Raw genomic sequence first — 21,428 nt, forward strand, 5'->3', positions numbered from 1 at the left:
GGCCCAACCCCACTGTCTCTCCCCACTCTGGGTACTACCCAGGGATGTTCCAAATGTCCCAGGCTCTCCTCTGCAGGGAACAGAGATGTCCAGGGTTTGCCCTGAAGAAGCAGCTGTGACTCCTCATGGGAATATATGGTTCCCTCTGGCTCTGAGGGTGAGGGAGACATGGCTCTGCTCTTGACAGGGCTTTGGATGAGAGGAAGTGTGGGGAAACTGAGGCATGGACAGTGACTGAGCAGCTTGGCCACAGTTCATGTCACAGCTCCTGGTTCCCTTCCAGAGAGATGAGAGTGTTCCTCTCCCTCCCTTGAGTACTATGGAACAAGGTAATGCCTCATGGTGTTCACTTGGTCCTCAATGATCACCAGCAGGGACTGTCCTGGGTGCTGCCTCCAGGCTAGGTTGGGCTTAGGCTGAGGGGAGGGTCCTGGGGCTAATCGCCTGCACAAACAGCTGCACATTCCCCAGGGCTGGGTCAGGTCTCCTAGTGACATGGCTTGGGGGGGCAGGGCACCTCACTGCTGCTTTTGGGGTGTAGGTGCCACTCCTTTTCCCCCCCTAATTCTCTGCCGTTTGTCTGCTCATCCAGCCTCATTCATGGCCCATTACGGAGCCTCTGGCATTGTCTGGCTCTGGCAGAGGGTCCCTGTGCTGGGTGAAGGCGGTAAACTGAGGCACAGATCCTCAAAAAGGAGCCAGGCTCCTTTCTGCATGGGCTGTGGACTAACATCCATCCATCCATCCATCCATCCATCCATCCATCCATCCATCCAATCTCCAAGCTCCAATTTACAATCTCCATTGATCCTGAAACACCCCAAATCTGGGACATCGCAGCTCAATATAGGGGTGCCACTGTGGCTACGGGGACCCCAGGGAGGGTTTGTCAAACTACACAGGAACCTGTCAGCACATTCTCTGCATGACTAATGGCCAGAGCAGGGCCACAATGCCTGTTGCTGCCTGTCCTTGCCTATCTTGGACTCGCTGTCCATCCAGGAGCACTTGGCCCCAGCACAAATTGAAATGTAAAGAGAGCTGCCACACAGTGTTCAGCAGGATCACCAAATGGTACTGGACTGCCTCCCCATGGCCTTTGGGATAATGTGGGAAAGAGATCTCAGAGCCCTTTAAGAAGCCAGAATCCCTTTTTTCCCTTGAGTTTCCATCTAGATTTCTTCTCCAGTACCACAACTCCCTCAAAGTGCTGCTGTGGTGTGCCATGTGGGTGCCCAAGATGGGGATGGGGGGGGGGGGTGTGGGGTGTGGCTTGAAGCATCTCCAAAAATCTGTAAATTAATCTCTGAGCTTTTGTTCCCATTTGGGCTGAGCCAGAGGAAGCCAGCCAAGTCCCTCAGCTTCCCTTGCTCTTGAAAGATCCTGAAGGTCTCTGAAGATCCCTGGTAAATGGGATTTATACCTCAGCCCCATCTGAAAAAGAATCCAGATGACCCCTGGGGAAGAGCCTTTCTTCCCTTTGTAGCTGCCTTGGGCAGCCTGCCACATCTCCATTCCTCTCCTCTCCCATCAAATCCCTGCCCCACAACCAGGGCTTCCAGACAGCCCCCAGCTTCCAAAACACAAGAAATTCCTCCCAAAATGCTGGTGGTGTTCCCCCAGGACACAGGGACCCCCACACTCGCCCTCCCTGCCCTGCAGCAGCCAGGCCAAATCTGGCCATTTCCACTCCATGTTACATTCTTCACATCCTGTCACCTATAGTGACTTATTTCAGGGGGGAAAAAAATCAAACCAAACCCAAGCCCAAGGGGCAGATTATTTTGGGGTGGGGGGAAGCAGCTACTTGTGAGGCTCCCCCCTAAGTTTTGAGGACCTTTGCAGATATTTGCAGCATGGGAAAATCCCCTGGGATTAAAAATCTGCTCCCAGGAAAAGGAGAAAGGTGAGTAGGGAGCAATAGCTGAGCTGTAGTGAGGTACATGGTCACCTGTCCCACAAGGGGCTTTTTGGTATCATTTTGGGGTGCTTGCTGAGGTGGAAAATCCCAGCTCCTGCTTCTTCTGCTGCTTCTTTTACTTCTCATTTTAATAAAACACCCAGTGTGGTGTGGGCCCTTTCACCACGAAATCATCATGCTCCAGAGCATGCCCACTCCCTTCCTCCCCCATTTTCTGTTCTCCACCCCAAGAAATCCACTCCTCCCGCAGCCACTGCATAAGGACACCTCAAACCCGAAGCTGACACCGCAAGGGCACCCTAAAAGCGCCGCTTTGTCCCGGTCAAAAGTGAAGTGACCCATCCGGGCGAATGAGGGGTCGTGACACAAACTTGGGGTGATCAGATAAAAGCATTCTTGTGCTCCCAGCCCTCTCGCACACTCGGGGTATCCCAGGATTGGAATGAATACCCCTGGAATACGGCGGCAGCGTGGCCGTGGCGGTGGCGGTGCGGGGGGAGGCGCGGGGGGAGGTTGCCTTGGCCACGCATCCCTCTGTGAATGCATGACGTGCGCAGGGCTGGCGCCAGGCTGTCTGGGGCCGGGAGTTAGATCAACACAGCTGGAGGGCCCGGGCCACAGCTGGGCAAAGGCAGCGGGTCCCGCCGCCCAGGCAGGGCCTGTGGGAACCGCCGCCAACAAAACCCCCCTGCAAACAAAAGCTCCCCTCCCAGTCCCTCTGAAGCCTTTCAGCGCCCCCCCCCCCCCCCCACCGCCATCCGTTGGGAAATGAGAGGGGGTGTATGGGAATAAGCAGAGGCTGTACGCTGCTGTCTTGTATTGAGGGGAAGTCATAAGAAGGATTCAGGTGGTGGTCTGAAAAGAGTTTCTAAATGTTTTGTAAACGTTTTAAAGATCTGTGTTAATTTAATGAAGTTTTACAGTAATAATTTATTTTTAAAAGATGTTTAATTATTTTTTAACTTTATTTTGTTCGGGTTTTTTTGGGGGGAGGGGGGGAGTTGGTTAATGAGGGTAATTATGCATCTTCCCAAGCTGCTATCCTTTACACAGAGGTGATTTTCCAGGAAAGTCATAACGAGTGAGGTGGGGGGTTCGGGGAGATGGGGGGAGGGGGAGGGAGTGGAGAGAAAAATAAAAGGTACAAAAATAATCCAAGCACAAAGAGTGTTGGATGCTGCTTTCAAGGCTTTTTTGTTGAGCAGCTCATGGCTTGGGGGAGATGTGGGAGGAGGGGTGCCCTCCAGCCTGCAGTCCCCAGACCCCTTTGGGGGTGGAAATAAACCCCAGCACTACCAAACTGGGATCTGGGCAGATCTAGAATAAATCGCTGCCGTGGGCAGGAGTAATTTGGTCCAGGTCCCTGTACCCTCAGCCCCGTGCCCCCCTCATTATCAGGGAGCCCTGGGCCAAGCAGGCTCCCAGAGTGCCTCCCTCCAACCCTCTTGGCTGTAACATTCCCTTCCTGCACTTTCATAACCAAGCCCCCACAACAACCCCATAACTAAATCCCACCAAAGTCAATATTTGGGGGAGAGAGGATTTTTCCCTTAGGCTCATCCTGACTCGCTGTCGGGGTGTTGCAGGGCTGTCGCTACTGCAGGACCCCTCCACATGCCACCCGCTGCAGTGACACCCACCGGGGACCCCAGATCGCTCCAGCTTTGGGCTTTTTCTGTGGACATTCTCTGATTCTGTAAGTTTTAAGGCAGCTATGGTAGAAGGGTAGTTTCCTTCATATCCTGCCCGCCCTCCCCCCCCCCCCCCCCCCCCCCCCCCGCCAATCACTTCTGCTAGGGATAACCCCTTTGCCTATAAATCTCCTCTCCCACCTCCAAAATAAAAAACCTTCCAGGCCTCTCGCAGGCGCTGACCTAAATCTGGTTTCTCCATCGTAACCTCAGTTTTACCGCAATTAATTTTTTTCTGCTGGTCACAAGATAATTCCTGACGCCAGAAAGTCTGGAGGTCAGATGAGAAGCGGATTGAGGAAAAGGGCGGCACTAATTTCCTTAAAACAGGGAGGTTGGGAGGTGGGAAACCCCATCGTCCTGTCTAAAAATAGTGGCAATTCACTGGGAAGGGGAATGGGACAGTTTCGGGGTGCTAGGGTGTTGAGGGGTTAGGGGGGGATAATCCCCAAGAGGTTTGGCGGGTCTGGCCATGGGGAGGGGGACCTGCGTGGTCGTGTCATCCCCTGTCGGGCCACCAAGGGTCAATCTGGGGGGCTGGGGGGGATCGGGGGGGTGAGGTAGAGGGGTTTAAGACTTCATTTATGTGTAGAGGTGGAGTTTGATGCTTAATTGACCCTCGGAGGCGGGGTTTAGGGCTTCGTTAACATAAAAGGGAAGAGATTAATGGTTATTTTACATAAAAGGGGGTTGTGTTGCTCAAAATTTGCATGTGGTGGGCGCGGTCAAGCGGCGCTGCCTATATAATGACGGCGCGCGTATGTCCCATTTTCCCCGACGCTCTCCGATCAGCAGCGAAATACGAAAGTTGGGGGTCCAGGGGGTGAGAGTCAAAGCTCTCAGAGCTCCCCTCTTTGGCGGTCTGGTGCTCGAAGGTCCCAGCAAGACCCCCGCTGCCGCGACAGCCCCTGAGGCTCCTAGGCATCCTCCCGTCCTGCATCTCCAGACCTGCTCTGAGCCCACCATGAAAGCCATCAGCCCGGTGCGATCCGTCCGGAGCTGCTACGAGGCTGTTTGCTGCCTCTCGGAGCAGAGTTTAGCCATCGCCCGGGGCAGCCACGATAAGAGCCCGGCCTTGGAAGAGCCTATGAACTTGCTCTACGATATGAACGACTGCTATTCCAAATTGCGGGAGCTGGTGCCGGGCATCCCTCAAGGCACCAAGGTGAGCCAGGTGGAGATCCTGCAGCACGTCATAGACTACATCTTCGACCTCCAAATTGTGCTGGAGGAGGGGTCCAAGGGCCGCGACCCCTCCTCCGAGGCCACCCTATTTTCCCTTAAGGTAAGGGTCGCTTCGGACTCGGGGCTAGGTATGTCGATTTGGGGAGAGAGGATCTGTTAGGTTGGAGGTGATAAGTCGGGACAGGGGTGCTGCTGGGTCCCCGAGTGTGTTGGTGGGGAATGGGGAGGAGTGGGGACCACCCGCTGCCGGGGTAATCTTAAGCCCGTCCCTTTTCTCTCCAGGCGGCTGAACTCGCCTCAGAACTCCGCACCAAAGACGAGAGAAGTTTGTGTCACTAACGCCACCTCCACCAGGTGAGTGTCGCCTCCGATCACCACCGCCACCACCATCCGCAGCCCAGAGTCCCCCTCCCCATGTGCCCACAGCCCAGGTGGCGTCCTGGGGCCTCCTCCCGCCCCCAGCATCAAAATCCCCAGCGGGCCAAACCCCAGCAACCCATGCTCCCCTCTCCCTAATTTCCCCTCGCCCCAGTTTTTCACCACGCGCACCCCACCACCGATACCGATCCAAATAATGCAGACCAGTGCTCCCCCTTTCTGCACTCCCCCCAAGTCTGCCACCTGAACTCCAGTCCCCAACCAGCACCAACCCACCCCCAGCATTCGCAGCCGGGAGCCAGATACAGTCCCCGAGGAACTTGGTTTCCTGGCTCCCACCCTCTCTTCCCAAATTTCCATCCCCAACTCCACTTACCACCGCACTAATTACCACTATTATTTTTTTCTCCTCCCTCCCCCTCTGTTCTCTCACCTCCCTGTGCCAATTAGCAAACAGGCAGCGAGTGTCGGTTCCTGGTTCGTTATCAGCCGGAGGTAAATAGCAGCTTCCTCCGTGGCGCCGGGCTGTCTGCGACCTACCGGCCCCGGCATCGCCTCCCCCGGGCCCGGGCACCGCGAGTGGGGAGCGGCTGGTTCCGAGCCCCCCAGCCTTCCACCGCCAGCATCCCACCCACGGAGCTCAGCATCCCAGTTTGGGACCCGAATTCGCATGAGATATTTTTACTGATGGACTGATGATGAAGCGGAGGTTGTCTGTATATTTTTGGATTATAGCAGCGAGTCCTTTTTTTTTAAAGGTGTTTAATGGGATGGCGGGGTGGGGATTAGGGGGCTTTGGGGAGGGGGGAACAAACATCCTTGAGTATGAACTAAACTGTCTGGGGCTGTGGCCTCGTGTATTGTGGAGCTCTATACTAGAGTATAACTTTTTGTACCTTTTGTGCAGGAAGGTGATTTTCTGCGAATATGCCTTGTACTTGCTTTATAAACTTTTTATAAAAGTTATCATTTTTGCATAATAAAAAACAGATAATTTTGATTGGTTTTTCTCCTTCATCGCTGGGATGGAAGGAGTTGGGGTGTACCTCTGGGTGGGAAAACCCCCTGGGGGGGTGGGAGCCTACCAAACTTTGATGGGAACTTCTAGGGTTACAGTAGGAATCTCCATAATTGTGTAATAGCATTGAAATGTCAGCTCAGGTATGGGAGGAATTAACCCTGGGCTGCCCGTTCCTGGCCGAGGTGGCTGCCAGCTATTTTGTGTGCTGCTGTGCTTACTTGATACTGAAAGAGTGAAGACGGTGCTGCAGCCCCGGGGACCATCTAGAAGGTTAGCTGGAGCCCTGGGAAGGAGGGAAAAATATGCTTTTTTCCACTTCTAGCCATGTGAAAATGGGCTGATAGGTGCTATGATACTGGATTTGAGCTTCTATTGGGCTGGAAGGGGTGATGTTGCTCCCCCAGGATATACCCCATATGGGTAGAGGAGTTTTTGGACTGCTTTTGCTGCCCCAGGTAGTATTGAGAAAGCAGCCCCTGCCTGGCCCGATCTCCTTGGGGTCAACACTACAGGGAAGAGATGTTGGGAGCAAAAATGCTTTTCCCTCTCCTTGGGTAATGCTGTGGTTTCCCTTTGGCCTGGGAGCAGAACAGATGTGACCCCGGGGTGGCTCAGCTGTGGAGCTGGATCATGCTCCCTGGGGAAGGTGTTGGCCTGCCCAGGATGAAGTTAAATTGACTTCACCCCCACCTGTAGCACCATCATCTTTATTCCCTATGCTGGGCTCTGGTTTTGCTGCTGTGGGCTTAGCCAGGCATGATGTGGATCCTGCCCCCTGGCATTGGGGTGTCCCCAGGGTGCTCCAGCGTCCAGGGGTACATCATGGGAAGAGGAGAAGGGAGAAGACACAAGGGTCTCGGAGCACAGAGTGATACAAAGCTTTGCCCTAACACACTGGCTTCAGACTCTACCCAATGGAAGAACAGGAGCTTGGGGTGCAGCAGGCACCTGCCAAACGCTCCTTGTCCATGGGCATTTCCACAGAGAAAAGCAGCACGTGGAGCTTCCAAAAAGCACCACCTGGTCCAACTGGATCACCAGCCCCTGGGAACTTTCCTCCCTCCTCCCAGCTTGATGTCCCCAGGCTCCCCAGGGGCGGTATCCTCCTGCACCTCTGGATGGGGTAGGATGCGGTGACATGGGCTGTCCGGGCATGGTGAGAGGCAGGTGAAGGTGTCCATCCAGAAACCACTGCATCTGGGAACAGAACTGCTGTTATGCTCACAGTGAAAAAATTAGCTTTTGCCATCTCCACTGGTTTTTGGCTCTGGAGGAAAAGGCAAGGGGTGGGTTAGGGGCGAGTGTCCTCACATTCACCTGGGTGTCATGGTCCTCCAGCTGTGCCAGTGCTGATGTGCCAAAGAGATTTAAGTGGGATGGGTGGGAAAAGCATCCTGGGCATGAGCCAGGGGACAGGGATGAGTCTTGGTACCTGGAAGGTGGAGCTTTTTGCAGTGTGATCACTCCATCCCAGGTCCTAATGGGTCCCTCATCAGAGATGATGGTGGTGGAAATCCTGGACTCGTGGGTGCATTAGTGAGCCTACTTTGGGGCAGGAGTTACTTGGAGAAGTGGGGCTAGGATAGGGTGGGAGAAACCAGTCCTGCTGGGGCCTTTTGGATGGAAATGACACTGGGGAGGTGGAGGGGGACTGCAGCCCCTGGGGAGTGGAGGTGGCCCCTGCCCCTATCCCCTCTCAGGCATCAGGGCAGGGGATTCCCGAAGCCAGGGGCTGTGGGGGTTCGGCTCTAGCTCCCAAGAAGCCTCCCAGGGCCGCTACCTCCTCCCCCGTGGTGGATGGATCCCGGCGCTTTGCCCGGAACAGCTACCCCGGCATTCCCAGACTCTGGCACAAGCCGTGTTCAGACCCCACTAGTTCCCTGGACTGGGCTGTCAGTGTCCAGTGCTTTCTTTGAAACGCCTCTTAAAAAAAAAAAAATAAAATAGGAACCCCCCCACAACTAAAAATAACTGCTGGAACTGGGATTTACCTCAGGGGGTTGATGGGATGATTTACCCCGTGGGGCAGATGGGATTTACCTCGGGGAGAAGATTTACCCCATGGAGCAGATTTATCTTGGCTGTTGTGGGATGCCGATGCTTTCCTGGAAAACCCTGATTTAAAAAAAAAAAAAATTAAGTAAAAAAACCGGGAAAAACACGCAGCTAAAAATAGCTGCAAGAGCCGAGATTCACCTCGGGGAGAACAGCTGGAACGAGAAAAATGCTCCTGGCCGAGTAAGCCCGGCGTTACTTTTACCACCCCAACTACACTGCAGGGGTGGAGAAAAGAGGGTGAAGAGGGCAAAAACTAATACCGGGGGGGTGAGTGGTGAAGGTCGAGCGCGGCCCCGCCGCGGTGCCGGTGGCCCGTGATCCGGCTCGTTCGCCTCTTGGCAAGCGACGGAGTCTGATGCAATCGCTGCGCTGACGGAGGCGGCGGTTCCCACCTGTATTTGCCATTGTGTGCCCGGAGCTGTTTGCAGGTGTTTGCTGGCGCCGCGCTGTCTGAGCCGCACTTCCCTCCTCCTCCTTCTCCTCCTCCTCCCGCTGCTGCCCCGGCCAAGGCCTGGCCCCGCGGCCCCCCCGCCCGGCTCCGCGCCAGCAGCGCTGACACAGATGCTGCGCGCACACGCGTGACCTTGGCCAGGCGCGCTCACGCGGGGAGGGGGGTTCTGGCCGCTGAGCGCGGGTGTGCACACGCACGTGTCTACTCACATACACTCACTGACACGTGTGGCATGAGCATATTCACATGTGTGTCCATGTACGCACACATGACTGTGCATTTGCACACACCTGTGTGCACTTACACACGCGTTCATGACACTGACACGCATGTGTAAGTGCACGTCACACGGGCAGATGTGCATACGTGACTGTGTTCAGTTACACACAGCTATGTGCACTCACACATGTGTATTCAGATGCTGACACGTGTCCAGGCACACTCACACGCAGGCATGCATTTACATCCATGCCCATAAATACTTACAATATGCCTACCGGGCACTGACGTCTGTGCACACTTAAAATACAGGCACACTTATGTGGTGAATGTATGCATACGTGAATGCACTTACACACGTGCCTACACACGTGTGCATGTATGCACAGGAGGGCTCATCCTGCAAACCAACCTGCGTAGGGGCTCAGCACCCACTTGGTTGGACCTCCCAGTGATGCTGTGGAATTAGAGGAAGCTGTTCCTGCTCCCTCCCCACCCCGGTGGAGACCATCCTCCGTCGTGGTAGCCAACCCGCTTGTTCCTGTCAGCCCTGGTCTTCCCTCTCCCACAGGTGACATCAGGGCTTTGTCCCACGGTGGGACTGAGGCTTCATGCATGTCCCAAAATCTGTCGGGGACGAGGGAGGGTGGATCCGCAACGGCGCGGGCCCCGCAGCCGCGACTCGCTGCTGCCGTCTCCAGGGCAGAGGAAGAAGAGCCCGGGTCACCGGGAAGGTTCTCCCCTCGGGAAGATCTGGGATTTCAGATTTCCTCTGGTGTACCCTTGGAAACGACCAGGATTTGCCCCGATGCCTATCCCGGCAAAATTTGGGATCTCTTCTGCTGTTCTCCTTGTGAAGGATCAGGACCTTCTCTGATGCCCTTTCAGAAAGGACTGGGAGCTTCTCTGTTGCCCCCATTCCAGGCACAGGGATGTGTGGCATTGGGCTGTGGGGGCTGCTGACCACGTGTGCTTGCCTGGTGGCCCATCACATGCTCTTTGGACAGTTGTTCCCCCCAGTCTGGGCAGAGCCATAGGGCAGCCCCACCCCTTGTACCCTCTCTCTCCTGGGAATGTTCCTTGGGGAGGAAATGGGATCTCATTTGGGGTCCACAGCCCAGCTTCAGCCCCCTGCTTTTGGGACATAGTCAACCTGCTCCTTGTGCTCTGCATCCTGATGAGGTCCCTCACCTCCAAGCTGAATATGTAAAAGAATTTCCAGATCCTGAGGTGGGCGATGGTGGGGGGGCTGTACCCCTAAGCCTCTGGTGGTGCTCTCTTGGTCTGCAGAGATGGCAGCAGCCCAGGCGTAGCACCACTATTGCATGTGCTGAATCTGCACTGGGAAAAACAACATAATTACTTGTTCTTCGCCATCAGCTCTTCACCCTGCTTTTGGGGCGCAGTTCAGACCCTCCCAAGACCCTCAGGGGAGAAGCTAGGAGAGGTCTCCTGGCTACTCCTCTCACTATGGCCAGAACAGTGATGGGATCTTTCACCTTGCTCCAGGGTGAGGAGGCTGTTCAAGGGGCTGATTAGGGGTGCTTCAGGCCATCCACGAGGTCATTCCAGACCTCTGTAACATGACAGAGTGAAATAAATAGTCTCCAAGGTCCTTTCCAATCCAAACCCCTCTGGCTTGTAGGGTGGAAGCTGGTGCAGGGCCTGCCCTTCTGGACACCTTGGTGTCACAGGAAGATACAAATCTGTGTCTTCCGGTATGGGAGAGGACTTTGCTGGTGGAAAGCCATGGCTGTAAAAGGCTTATTGAGCAAATATTGGGTAGTGGGAAACATGCCCTTGACTCACAGCACAGCACAGTTGAGGGGATGAGGGCCAACAAGTTTTCCCACCTTCTGGGTCAGCCCTTACCCAGGGCTGTTGGTAGTGAGGTCACACTACCAACATGTGTGGATGTCACCTCTGCTTTGCCCAAACTGGAGGATTTCAGGACACAAGCTGCCAGGCCCACCCCATACCCCAATGTCCTTATCCCAAGAGTCATCCACTGGAGCGAGCCCAAGGCAGGCAATTGACACAAATTTATCCACACTGCTGGTCATGGCCTTGTCTTTGTGCACTGGGATCAGGACAGCTTTGCCTTCTTCCCACAGAGAGGTAGAAGAAGGTCTGGGTGGATTGATTTGCCAAGCTCAGCCACACTCCTGGCACAAGGGTTGCACTGCCCAGCTGGGGTAGCGTCGCTGCTGCCAGGCCTTTTGTTCTGCCTCAAAGTCTCGCACGGTGGGAGGCAGATGACTATCCTTGATCCAAGGCTCCTGGCACATTTCTAGGTGCCTCTCCCAGCTGAGTGTCCTTCCTTGTCCATAGCAGAGGCCATGCCCAGCATGTGTATCCTTCTGTCTTTATTCCAGGAGTCTTCTTCACACAAAGTCTATCTCTGTACATTATTATCCTTATCCCAACCTGAGCATGAAGTTGGCTCTTCCTGAAGAGGAGAATGATGGAGAGAAGAAAAATGGGGAGGAATGAATGGGTGGAGGCATTTGTCTCCATTACCAACCAGGTAATGGAGACAAATCAGGGAATGGAAAGGAACCAGGGGTCAGAGACAAACAAGGTGATAGAGAGGGACGAAGGGAAACCAACTGCTGTGGCTTGGTTGCCTCAGCAGAATTAAACCCCGGCCTGTCTCAGTGGCTGTGGTGGCCTTTTACTGGTGCCAGTAAGGGTCAGAGTTGCCCTCGCTCGGGAGTTTGCCATTGCCTCGGTGATTCCTGTTACTGCTGCACTCTGAAATACCCTGTAGGCCAGCTTGGGTGCCCTTCATCCCCTTTTTCGCTCTCCACTTAGCCAGGAAGACCTGGTGCATTCGTTCCAAGGACATGGGTGGGGTGCATGTGGAGCAATGGGTGGCAGGTTGAATGAACTATGAGTGAACCAGGGGCCAAATCTCCTCATGCTGAGCCCTTCTGAGATCCCTGCCCTCCCCCAACAGCACTGTCACCTGTCTGCAGGGTGGGGAGGTACCTGACAGCCTCTGGCTGGTGGAGGCCAAAATTTTTGTTTTAAATAGAGGTGGCTCCCTCTCCCCTACCCTGGGTTGCTGTAACTGGGGATAGGGGTGGGGGAGCAATGGGAAGGGTGGGATAAGGATGAGAAGATGAGGACTGGGGCTTGATAGGGGTTGGAGGGTCGCAGCCCCCGGGGTGGACCCCACCAGATTGATGGGGGGGGAGTATCTTCGAAAAAATAAGTAACAGAAAATGTATCCTAGTCCTGATCCCTAACGCAAAAGCCCTCCGCCCCCAAAACAGGCACCCCTACCCCCAGCAGGTGGTCTCAAGAAGGTCCATCCCCTTATTTGCATCGATGACCCCACCCGCCGCGCGGCCACTTTAAGGTCCCTCCCGGCCGCAGCGGAGAGGCGGGGCCACTGCGGCGACAGCCAATCAGCACGCGGCGTTTTCCGCGGGAATTCCGAATTTCGCGGCACGGGTTTTGGCGCTTAAAAAAAAACCGGAAAAAAAAAAAAGAAAAGAAAAAGAAAAGAAGCGCTCGGGGCCGGGCGCGATCGGGCGGGAGTGAAGCCGGGCACGGGGGTCCCGGCCCAGGCGGGGCCGCTCTCCGGCCACCCCGGCCCCATATGGCCCCAGTGCGGCTGATTTTTGGGGCCAAAAGCGAATTTTCCGCCGGTTTCGGCGGCATCGCCGCCGCATTCGTCTCTGCGGGTTTTTTTGGGGGCAATTTGGGGACCGGCCGGTGACATCGCCCGCCGGAACGCCTTCTCGCTCCCCCAAAATGCCCCGGCTGAGATTGTGACCCCCCGCTCCCGGCTACGGAATCGCGGGGTGCTCCTGCCCCCTTCCCCGGGCCGGGCTTCTCAGAAAGGACTTTGCAATGCTGCGGGTCCCCAGGGGAGTGTCCCCCTCCCCGGGGAGGGGGGGGTACCGCCCTCCCGCCTCCCCCTCCCCACCGCCACCCGAAGAAGGTCATGTCAGTGACGGTCTCCTGTGATCCGGGGGCTCCCAGCCTGGGCAGCCCCCCGTTATCCGCAGGGTGTTTCACCCAGGTCTACACGCCAGCGGCTGTCAGCGCCCCCGCTTTGCGGGGCGGGTGCCTCTGTGACACCCCCCAAGGTCCCGAGCTCAGGACCCTCTGTTCGGCCTCGGCGGGACGGCTGCCGGTAAGATGTCTGCATCCCGTCTCTTTCTCGGGTGCTGCTTCAGGGGCACGGGAGGCTAGGGATGGTGCTGGGTGGGGAGCAAGGAGTAGGTGACCTCAGCATGTACAGCCCCCTCTCAAATTTTGCAGCTTATATTGGAGTTTGCACCCTCTAATGTGTCTTTCTGGGGGTGGGGGAGGGTGAGGTCTGAAATCAGAAGTCGCAGTGAAATGGCTCAGATGTTTCACAACTTCCCCTCGCCCCTGCGTGCCCGCGGCTCCAGCTTCCGCGTCTTGGCCTTTTTCGGCCTCATTTCCCTTCTCCAGCTTGCAAAAAGTCCGGGTTGTGCCTCAACACCCGGTCAGCAATCCCAGGCGCTTTGAGAAGCCCTTTTTATGGTGGGGAAATGAGGAATGGGTACAGGCAGAGCCCCTGCCTGCTGTGGGCAGGGGGCACCAGCCGTGCCCACTGGCTCTCCCCACTTTGGAGCTGTGACCCCCAGAGGTGACCCGGGCAGGTGGGGGGACACAGAACAGGGGTTGCTTTCTAACCTTGGTTTCTTCCCGTGGCTACAGTGGGGCTGGCAATGTCAGATTTTTGGGAGGGGTCTCATCCTCCATGGATCACCCCAAGGCTTTATAGCTCAGACCCTGGTGCTGCGAGTTGAGTAGGGGGTTGTTGTCCCATATCCCTGCCGCCAAGCCACGGGGTCACGGTTGTGTTTATAAAGCCCAACACTAAGCTACAAAGCTACCCCTAAACAGAGAAAGTGAGGCACAAGTGAGGCTGGCCCCGTGCCCATTGTCAGGGCACACAGGAGGCTCTGACCAGCCTGTCCCTGCTCCCGGAGGGCCCCCTCCGAGTCGTCGGCCCCGCCAGCAGCTGGCATTTAATTCCTGCCTGCTCCAGCCTGGGCACACATCCAGCCCTCACTGTGAGCCTCTGTTTTCCTCGGTCCTGGGAGGGATCCCAGACCCCACTAACACTGATTTAGTGTTCCCAAAGCTTGATTTATTTATTTATTCCTCTCCCGCCCCCTCCCCTTTTCCCAATCCCTGATGCTTGGTGCCAGCTGGGGACATTGCTGCAGCGGAGGGAGAGGGAGTGTCTTTGCATCCCCGTTTGTGCCATGGCTGGGGGGCTGGATGTGGCTGTTTCGAGTTCCATCCCGGGGGACTTTGGGACCACCTGTCTCCTCTCCGCCCTCTTTGTCTCCAAACTGTGTGAGACATCCTGCATTGCCAAGGTCTGTTGTTTAAGAAGACACCATCATTTCTGCCCCCTCCCTTAAAAACACCCCACAGACTCCCAGTACCATTTCTGTGGATGTGCAGAGCTGGTTTTGGGCTAGTGGCCCCTTTGTCATCATCATCATCACCCACTCCAGTGCTCAGGGTACTCCTTCCTGCCACCGTCCCCTAAATGTGGCCGGGGAGTGGCCTGGGGGTCTTGTGTTACACTTGGGACATGAAGTGCTTGTCCTTAAGTGACATCTGGGATGAAGAGGTTTTGGGCTACCTGCCTCTTTGTCATCACCACCATCATCACCCACACAAGGAGATGTTCCGTGTGCTGTTGCCCACAACCATCCCTTGAGCAGGGTCTGGGGGCTCATGTGACAACTGGGGACACGACACACTCCTCTCTCCCCCTTGGTGGCTTTGGAGAGGCATTCCCCCCTCTCCCCACTTCCTGCTGCCATTTTCCCATTTGTGGTGCTGAAGATACTGTTTCCAGCCCCAGTATGGCGCTCAGAGCCCTGACAGCTGGGGTTCCTGCCGCACACACCCTGTTTATGGCACAGCCTTTGTGTGCAGAGCCGAGACAATCAGATACCAGCGTTTCCTCCCAGTTCCCAAGCAGGGCAATTGCAGCCGCTCCTAACGGCTATGTGCCACATGAGTGATCTGGGATCACATGGAGGAGCCTCTCACCCCACGGGAAAGCAGGATGGGTTGTCTCTCACCGTCCGAAAAAGCCTTATGTTTACCATACTCTCCAATTTGAGGGTTCTGGAGTAATTAAATGTGTTTTCCTTCAGGGAAAAATGTGTGTTTTGGAGTGGTTTTAGCCCATGCCAATCCCATTGTCAGTGTTTGCCCATGTTTGGTCTCTACAGGGGCTTAGGGCTGTGCGAGAGCACTGGAGAGAGGGGTGTTTCTGCCATGGGATCCCAGCTCCTCACCCTGAACAGGGACAAGAGTCCTCTGTGGTTCTAAACGAACTGGCAGGCCTGAGCCATCTGTGCAAAGAGCACCCAAGACTGGCAGCACCTGTGGGTTGTGGGAGAACCTGCTCAGCAGCACCCCAGATTCTACAGGGGTGACATAGTCCCATCCCACCTTGATCCCATCAAAGGGTTTTCTGCATAGGCGAAAGGGGGGATTTTTGGGGGAGGGATGGGTGGGGAAGTGGTGATTGTGCTGCTGCCCTTGGAGAGGCTTCTTTGGCTATGGCTTTTAAAGCTCCTCACTACCGGGAAACATCTCCCAGGATGGGGCTGTTGGAGGGGATGCAGATGTTGGGTGCACCCTAGAGTAGGGAGCAGCGCCTGGGCTGAGGGTACTGTCTGCTTCCCCAGTGCACGGTGGTCTCACTGTCTCCCAGATCTGGGATCAGCCTGCATTCCCCTGTCTGCCTCTCGTGCACTACTAGCCCTCAGCCAGCCCAAGGCAGTGGGGGACCCACCTGTGGGGGTGTGACCCAGCAGCCCCTCAGCACAAGCAGCAGGATCCTGGAGTGGCCCTTGGCGCCCAGCCCCGGGCGCTGCGTTCCCACGCCCCCGGTGAAAGAGGGAACGGGGGGAGCCCTGTGAAGGGCCGGGCAGAGCCCGGGCAAGCCCGGAGAAGGCAGCGGATGCTGCTGAAAGGAAGGTTGGCAGGAGGAGCCCTCCGCGGGGGGGGGCTGAGGGATGCTCTGATGCTTGGGCTGGGCTCAGGGTGTAGCCCCTGGCGCCAGGGCTGGGCTCAGGGCTGCTTGGCAGGCAGAGCTGGCAGGGGGCCCAGCCTGCCCCCTCACTGCCTTATATACACCTGAAATTTTGGGGTCAAGCCTGATTTCCCACCACCATATTGTGTGTAGATGGTATGTTCCCACATCCTGGAGAGCCATGGATGGGGGCTGGCAAGTGGTGTGGGGTGGTCCTGCCACGTCTTGGAGGGGGTCTTCGGGTGTGGTCCCTGTTCCCCTACCTACTCTGGTTCATCTTCCCCCCCCCACACCCCTTCCCCCAGTGCCGGTAGGGCGCTTGGAGCCTCTCGCTGTGCCCCACTCAGCTGTTGTGAGCCTAATCCTGCCCAGCTCGGGGGATGGCAGCTGGGTCACAAGAGGGAGCCCCTTGTCCATTGTCCCTTGCTGGTGGGTCCCAGAACTCAGGGTCCTGCCGCTGTCTGAGCCCACTAAACCCCCAAAACTGCACCTGGGGAAGCAGGAGTCCCCTTTATCCCCTCCTACACATGGGGACGGGGGATTCGGGGGCTTTGGAGGTCTCTGGAAACACCAGGACCTGCTGTGGGTTACTCTGTGCCTCAGTTTCCCCATGGCTTGGGGTAGGTGGGGTGCAGCTGATCTCCCCAACAGTGATGGCAACATACATTGGCCATGGCCATCCATGCTGGAGAAGCAAGGGATACCGGCGGGGGGCAGGGTGCTGGCAGATGGATGGGGTCTTATCTGAGGCAGGTGTTTCCCATGCGCTCAGCATTAACTGTTGTGGTGCCGGCAGCTGCGGGGCAGATCTGGGGCCACGAGGCTGGGGTTGGAGGCAAGTTCACTGGGAAAAACCTGCTCGGGGAAGGGTGGGAGGGAACAGATTCCCACAGGAGCTCGGGACCAACCTGGCTCCCTGGGGGGGAGGAAAACAGCCCCTGGCGCCTCTCCCACCAGCCCCCTCGGGTGGGAACGAGGCCGAGGTGCCCAACCCTTCCCTGCACAGTGCATTGTGCTCCCAAGGGAGCCGCCGTCGGAGCCGGCACAGGGACCTGGGTGCCATGCGGGACGTACTGGGAGGGACCCTGTGGGACAGCCCGGCCTGGGAGCAGGTACTGCTGGGGGCTTGGGATGGGGCTGGGGGGCTTCTTTTTGCTGTTGAGCCAAAGCATTCCTCCACAAATCACCCTGCGCGTTTGTGCGTGTGAAGGGGTCTTGGGGGATTTGTTTGTATTGGTGGGGGGGGGGGTTGGTGACAGCCTCCAGTTCTCCTGTGGATTTACTCTGCTGTATTTTTCCCTGGGGCCCTTTGCCCAAGTGCTGCTCAGGGTTCCTTGGGGGGTTTCAAGGAGCTGCTTGCCGTGGTGAGGGGACAGCAGGTGCAGGGATGTTTGTCTCCCCTCCCAGAACCCAGCATATTTCCCTCACCCCAGTTTCCCTCCAGCTGCGTACACGCGTCCAGGGGTCCCGAGGGGGCTGAACCCAGCTGGTCCCAGGTGTGCTGGTGGCAGCTGGGTGCCCTCGGCTGCCTCAACCATGACCTGGTGGGAGGGGGGAAGTGAAATCCTGCACCCCAGTGGGCAGGGTGGGAGGGTGAGAATCTGGCTTTGGAGCTGCTGCATTCCCAGGGGTCAGCGCATGGAGCCCTGCCAGGAGCTGGGGGTGAGGGGGAATCCCGGTGGGTTCCCTGTGACTTGCCAGGGTGTGCAGGAAGTCATGGAGGGTGACGGGACCCCTCATCTCCTCTCTGTCCAGTTCTCCCAGTGGCCTCTCATCTCACTGCTGGGTGCTGCTGTGCCCCTTCCCAAAAGGAGTATTGCAACTGGATGAGCCTCTTGCAGGATTCCCTCACCCCAGGATGTGGCACCCGGGGCTTGGCTGATGGCCCTGGGGCAGTGTGGGGAAATCAGAGGGGTGTCTGGCTTGGCCACAATGCAGGGTTTTCTCTCATGCTCCAGGCCAAGAGGAAGCTGGACCTGGAGGGCCCTGAATTTCGCACGCCCAAGGGGAAGGGCTGGACACTGGCACAGGTCCCCAGCCCCAGGAGTAAGTGATGTGGGGTGAGATGGGGCAGGGGAAGGTGGGGGGAGCACACCCCACTTCTCTTCCCTCTTAGAACCATGTCCCCTCTAGCACTACCTCATGTCACCTCCAGCCCATATCCCACACAAAGGAGAGGATGGGGGGGGGTCTCTCAAGTCCAGCCCAGTGATACCTCCATCCCACGGGCCTGGCTAAGGAGAGGATGGGGAGATCTCTTCTCTCCAACCCTATATAATCTCTGGCCCAAATCTGACACTAAAGAAAGGAAAACGTGGCCTCTGATATCTAGCCCCATGTTACCTCCATCCCACATCCCAAATTAAGGAGAGGATGGACGGTCTCTTTTTTCCCCACAGCCCCCAAGTCTCCTGGGGAGAAGACTCGCTACGACACCTCACTGGGGCTGCTCACCAAAAAATTCATCCATTTGCTGAACGAGTCTCCTGACGGTGTTGTGGATCTGAACCGAGCTGCCGAGGTGCTGGAGGTCCAGAAGCGTCGCATCTACGACATCACCAACGTACTGGAGGGCATCCAGCTCATCCGCAAGAAATCCAAGAACCACATCCAGTGGATGTAAGTGATGGGACACAGGGATGGGGCAGGGTGGGGGACACGTGGCTTGGGGACACACGTAGGGTGTGCTGTGCTGTCACTCAGATGCCATCTCCGTTGGCAGGGGGACAGGGATCTTTGAGGATGCAGCAATGGTGACGAAGCAACAAGTGCTGCATGAGGAACTGGCTGAACTGGCTAGGACAGAGAGGATGCTGGACCAGCTCGCGCAGGACTGTGCCCTGCAGATCCAGCAGCTGGCTGACAATGAGTCCAACCAGAGATATCCTTGCTGAGGGAGATGGGAGGGAGGGCAGGGTCTTGGGCATCTCTCTGAGCCCCTTCTCCTCCAGCTGTATTCCCCTGGGCTTGGGGGGGTGCTTGGAGGGATGCAATGGTTATGTCCTGCTTGCAGCCCCTCCTTTTCCTATACCTCGTCCCTGTCCACGCTGGCATATGTCACCTACCAGGACCTCCGTGCCATCAGCAGCTTCCAGGAGCAGACGGTGATTGCCGTGAAGGCTCCCCCTGAGACGCAGCTGGAGGTGCCAGACTTCAGCCAGGTGTGTGTGGGTGCTGCTGGATCCGTGACACGCTTGATGGGTCCCTCTGGGGTATCCCAAGGACACAGCCTAGCATGACCCTGGGTGGTTTTGGGGTGTCTCCATGGGGCTGTTTGACTCTGAGCTGGTCCTTCAAGGGTTGCAATGCCCCAGTTGGATCCCTCATGGGTTGGGGGTAGTGGAGTTGGATATGGGTGACCTTCTGGGTGCCCCCCCTGAGCCTTATTCTGCCCTCCCAGGAGAATTTCCAGCTCTACTTGAAGAGCACCAATGGCCCCATCGAGGTGTACCTCTGCCCAGAGGACATCATGGAGGAAAGCCCCAACAAGGACCACCCTGTACCCTCTGCTGTCACTTCCCCACAGGACCACTCTGTACCCCTTTGCCTGACAAACAGCTCCCCATCAGCCACACAGCCACTCCACCCCATCTCCCAGAGCTGGGGCAGCACAGGAACTCCTCTCTCACCCCCATCTCTGCCTCTCCCAATCCAGGGGGGACCCAGCTCACTGCTGGAGATGGAGCCTGGGCTCCTGGGCTCCCCTGCCCACCTTCTGCAGCAGACAGAGGATCAGCTGCCATACACCCCCTCCCGCCTGGAGCTGGGACCCTTCGTTGCTTTCTCGCCCCCCCTGGAAGAGGATGACTATCTCTGGGGGCTTGAGGGTGAGGGTGTAACAGACCTCTTTGAGACATATGACCTGGGAGACCTGCTGAAGCACTGAGTGTCCTCCAGTCCCCATTGCCTTTGTTCCCTCCGGCCACTTGTGTCCTGAGCATGTGGAATCTGTGGGGTGACTGGAGAGATTGGGGTATGTTGGGGAGTACTGGGTTTTCTGAGGACTGAGGGGAGAGGGGCCTTGTGTTGCTCACCCAGTGTGGCTTCTCTGCACTTTCCTGGGTTGGTTGTCACCTCACTGGGCTCTGAGAGTGCCTTGTGATCCAGCCAGGACCCATTCCAGCATCCCCCAATAAATCCATGGGGCACCGATTCCCACCATAACCTCCCACCACCCTGGGCATGCTGGTAGACTGGGAGTGCCTTTGGGTGCCCCACATGGGTTAGGGGTGCCCTTGGGTGGCAGAGAAACTTCGTCCCAGAATGGGCTGTGTCATGGTTTGGGGTCATTCCAGTTGCTCCTCAGTTAAACTGCTTCTTCATAGTCACAACAGGTCATTTCCAGTGGCATTTTCCCCACCACAGCTGGAATATCCTTAAAAAACCATTGAGGCAGCAAAGCCGAAGTCATCTTTGGTTGAGGGAAGGATGAAGCTCTGGCAAATCTCTAGCCGCATTTGGAGCCATATTCCCTGAGGGGCTGCAGCCCCTCTGCCCCAGTGCACACCAGCTCCCTCCAGCCTCTTGGAGTTGCTGGTGCTGGCAGTATCAAAACTGGAATGTACTGGGAACAGGTATGCCTGGGGGAGGCAGAGAGGGGCTTGGGAAACAGCTTGGGACAAGCCCTGGGACATGGGGTAGGATAGGGCTTTTAACTGTAGCATTCTTTGCTAAATAGCTGTAATTATTGCACTGTATTTATCCGGGTTCCCCCTTTGGTGTGGGGCTGGCAGGGCTGGGAGGGGTTGGATTTGTCAGTGGGTCTATTTAAGTTGTCCTTCCTTGGGTTGTTGGTGCTCCTCTAGGTTGGCTCAAGAGATGGTGTGGGTGAGAATGTTTTGGCCTGGATAAACTTGTGACACTTGATGTTTTCTGCCCAGGAGGGGTTGAAATAAAATAAAATTTTGGTTTTATAAAGGGCTGTTTTCCTCTAAGCAGCAAAATGTTGGAATGGTTTGGCTGGAGAGGGGAGCTGAGCTGGTTTTGCTCCTGTTTCAATGGCCTTGTTTGGGGCCTTTTAGCTGGCCAGTCTGCTCTGTAGGCACTTGTGGAGAAGGGGTTGGAGATGAAGCTTTGACTGGAGTGAGGAGAATGACTCTGACCTGCTCAGATTGGTGATTTCCAGCTCAAATCTGGCTGGATTGAGCTTTTGCCTGAGCTAGAGCCCCTCCAACCAGGAGTGTGGGAAAAGTCCCACCAAGGCTGGGGTTCAGCTCCCTATGGATTTCGGGGCTGGGTGGGCTTGTGCACCCCAATTTGAAGTCTGCAAAGCAAGATCCTGGGGGAGCTGTGTCCGTGTAAGGTCCTTCCCCATGCGTCTCCTGTGACCTGGGGATGCCACCAGTGCTGGTGGCAAAGTGACGGTCAGTGGTACCAGATGATGTCCTGTGGCATGTGGTGGTACCCTGCGAGGATCTTTGAGTCATGGGGAAATGTATATATTGTCCTAG

The 21,428-nt window shown here is 56.5% G+C and overlaps 2 protein-coding genes across 2 annotated transcripts; both read left to right on the forward strand.

The window, feature by feature from the left end:
* Positions 1-4,400: 4,400 nt before the first annotated feature.
* On the forward strand, positions 4,401-5,937 carry ID3 (inhibitor of DNA binding 3). The gene is made up of 3 exons (XM_054292352.1): positions 4,401-4,897; positions 5,080-5,151; positions 5,626-5,937. The coding sequence occupies exons 1-2, from the start codon at positions 4,577-4,579 to the stop codon at positions 5,134-5,136; spliced, it is 378 nt and encodes a 125-aa protein (XP_054148327.1). The 5' UTR covers positions 4,401-4,576; the 3' UTR covers positions 5,137-5,151; positions 5,626-5,937.
* Positions 5,938-12,785: 6,848 nt separating this feature from the next.
* Positions 12,786-19,864, forward strand: LOC128947858 (transcription factor E2F2-like). Its single transcript, XM_054292359.1, is given in 7 exon segments — positions 12,786-12,827; positions 12,829-13,071; positions 17,937-18,024; positions 18,378-18,597; positions 18,701-18,859; positions 19,025-19,139; positions 19,379-19,864. Coding segments are annotated over 7 exon segments (1,353 nt in total).
* The last annotated feature ends 1,564 nt before the right edge of the window (positions 19,865-21,428 follow it).

Source organism: Melozone crissalis, unplaced genomic scaffold (genome assembly GCF_028551555.1).
Source record: "Melozone crissalis strain CALT ecotype California unplaced genomic scaffold, PUWL_Pcris_2 ptg000108l_1, whole genome shotgun sequence".
Lineage (NCBI taxonomy): Eukaryota > Metazoa > Chordata > Aves > Passeriformes > Passerellidae > Melozone > Melozone crissalis.

Coding starts and splice junctions, on each gene's coding strand:
- ID3 (XM_054292352.1), top strand. CDS start 4,577: ATGAAAGCCATCAGCCCGGTGCGATCCGTCCGGAGCTGCTACGAGGCT. Junction 4,898..5,079: donor CCACCCTATTTTCCCTTAAG/GTAAGGGTCGCT, acceptor TTTTCTCTCCAG/GCGGCTGAACTCGCCTCAGA.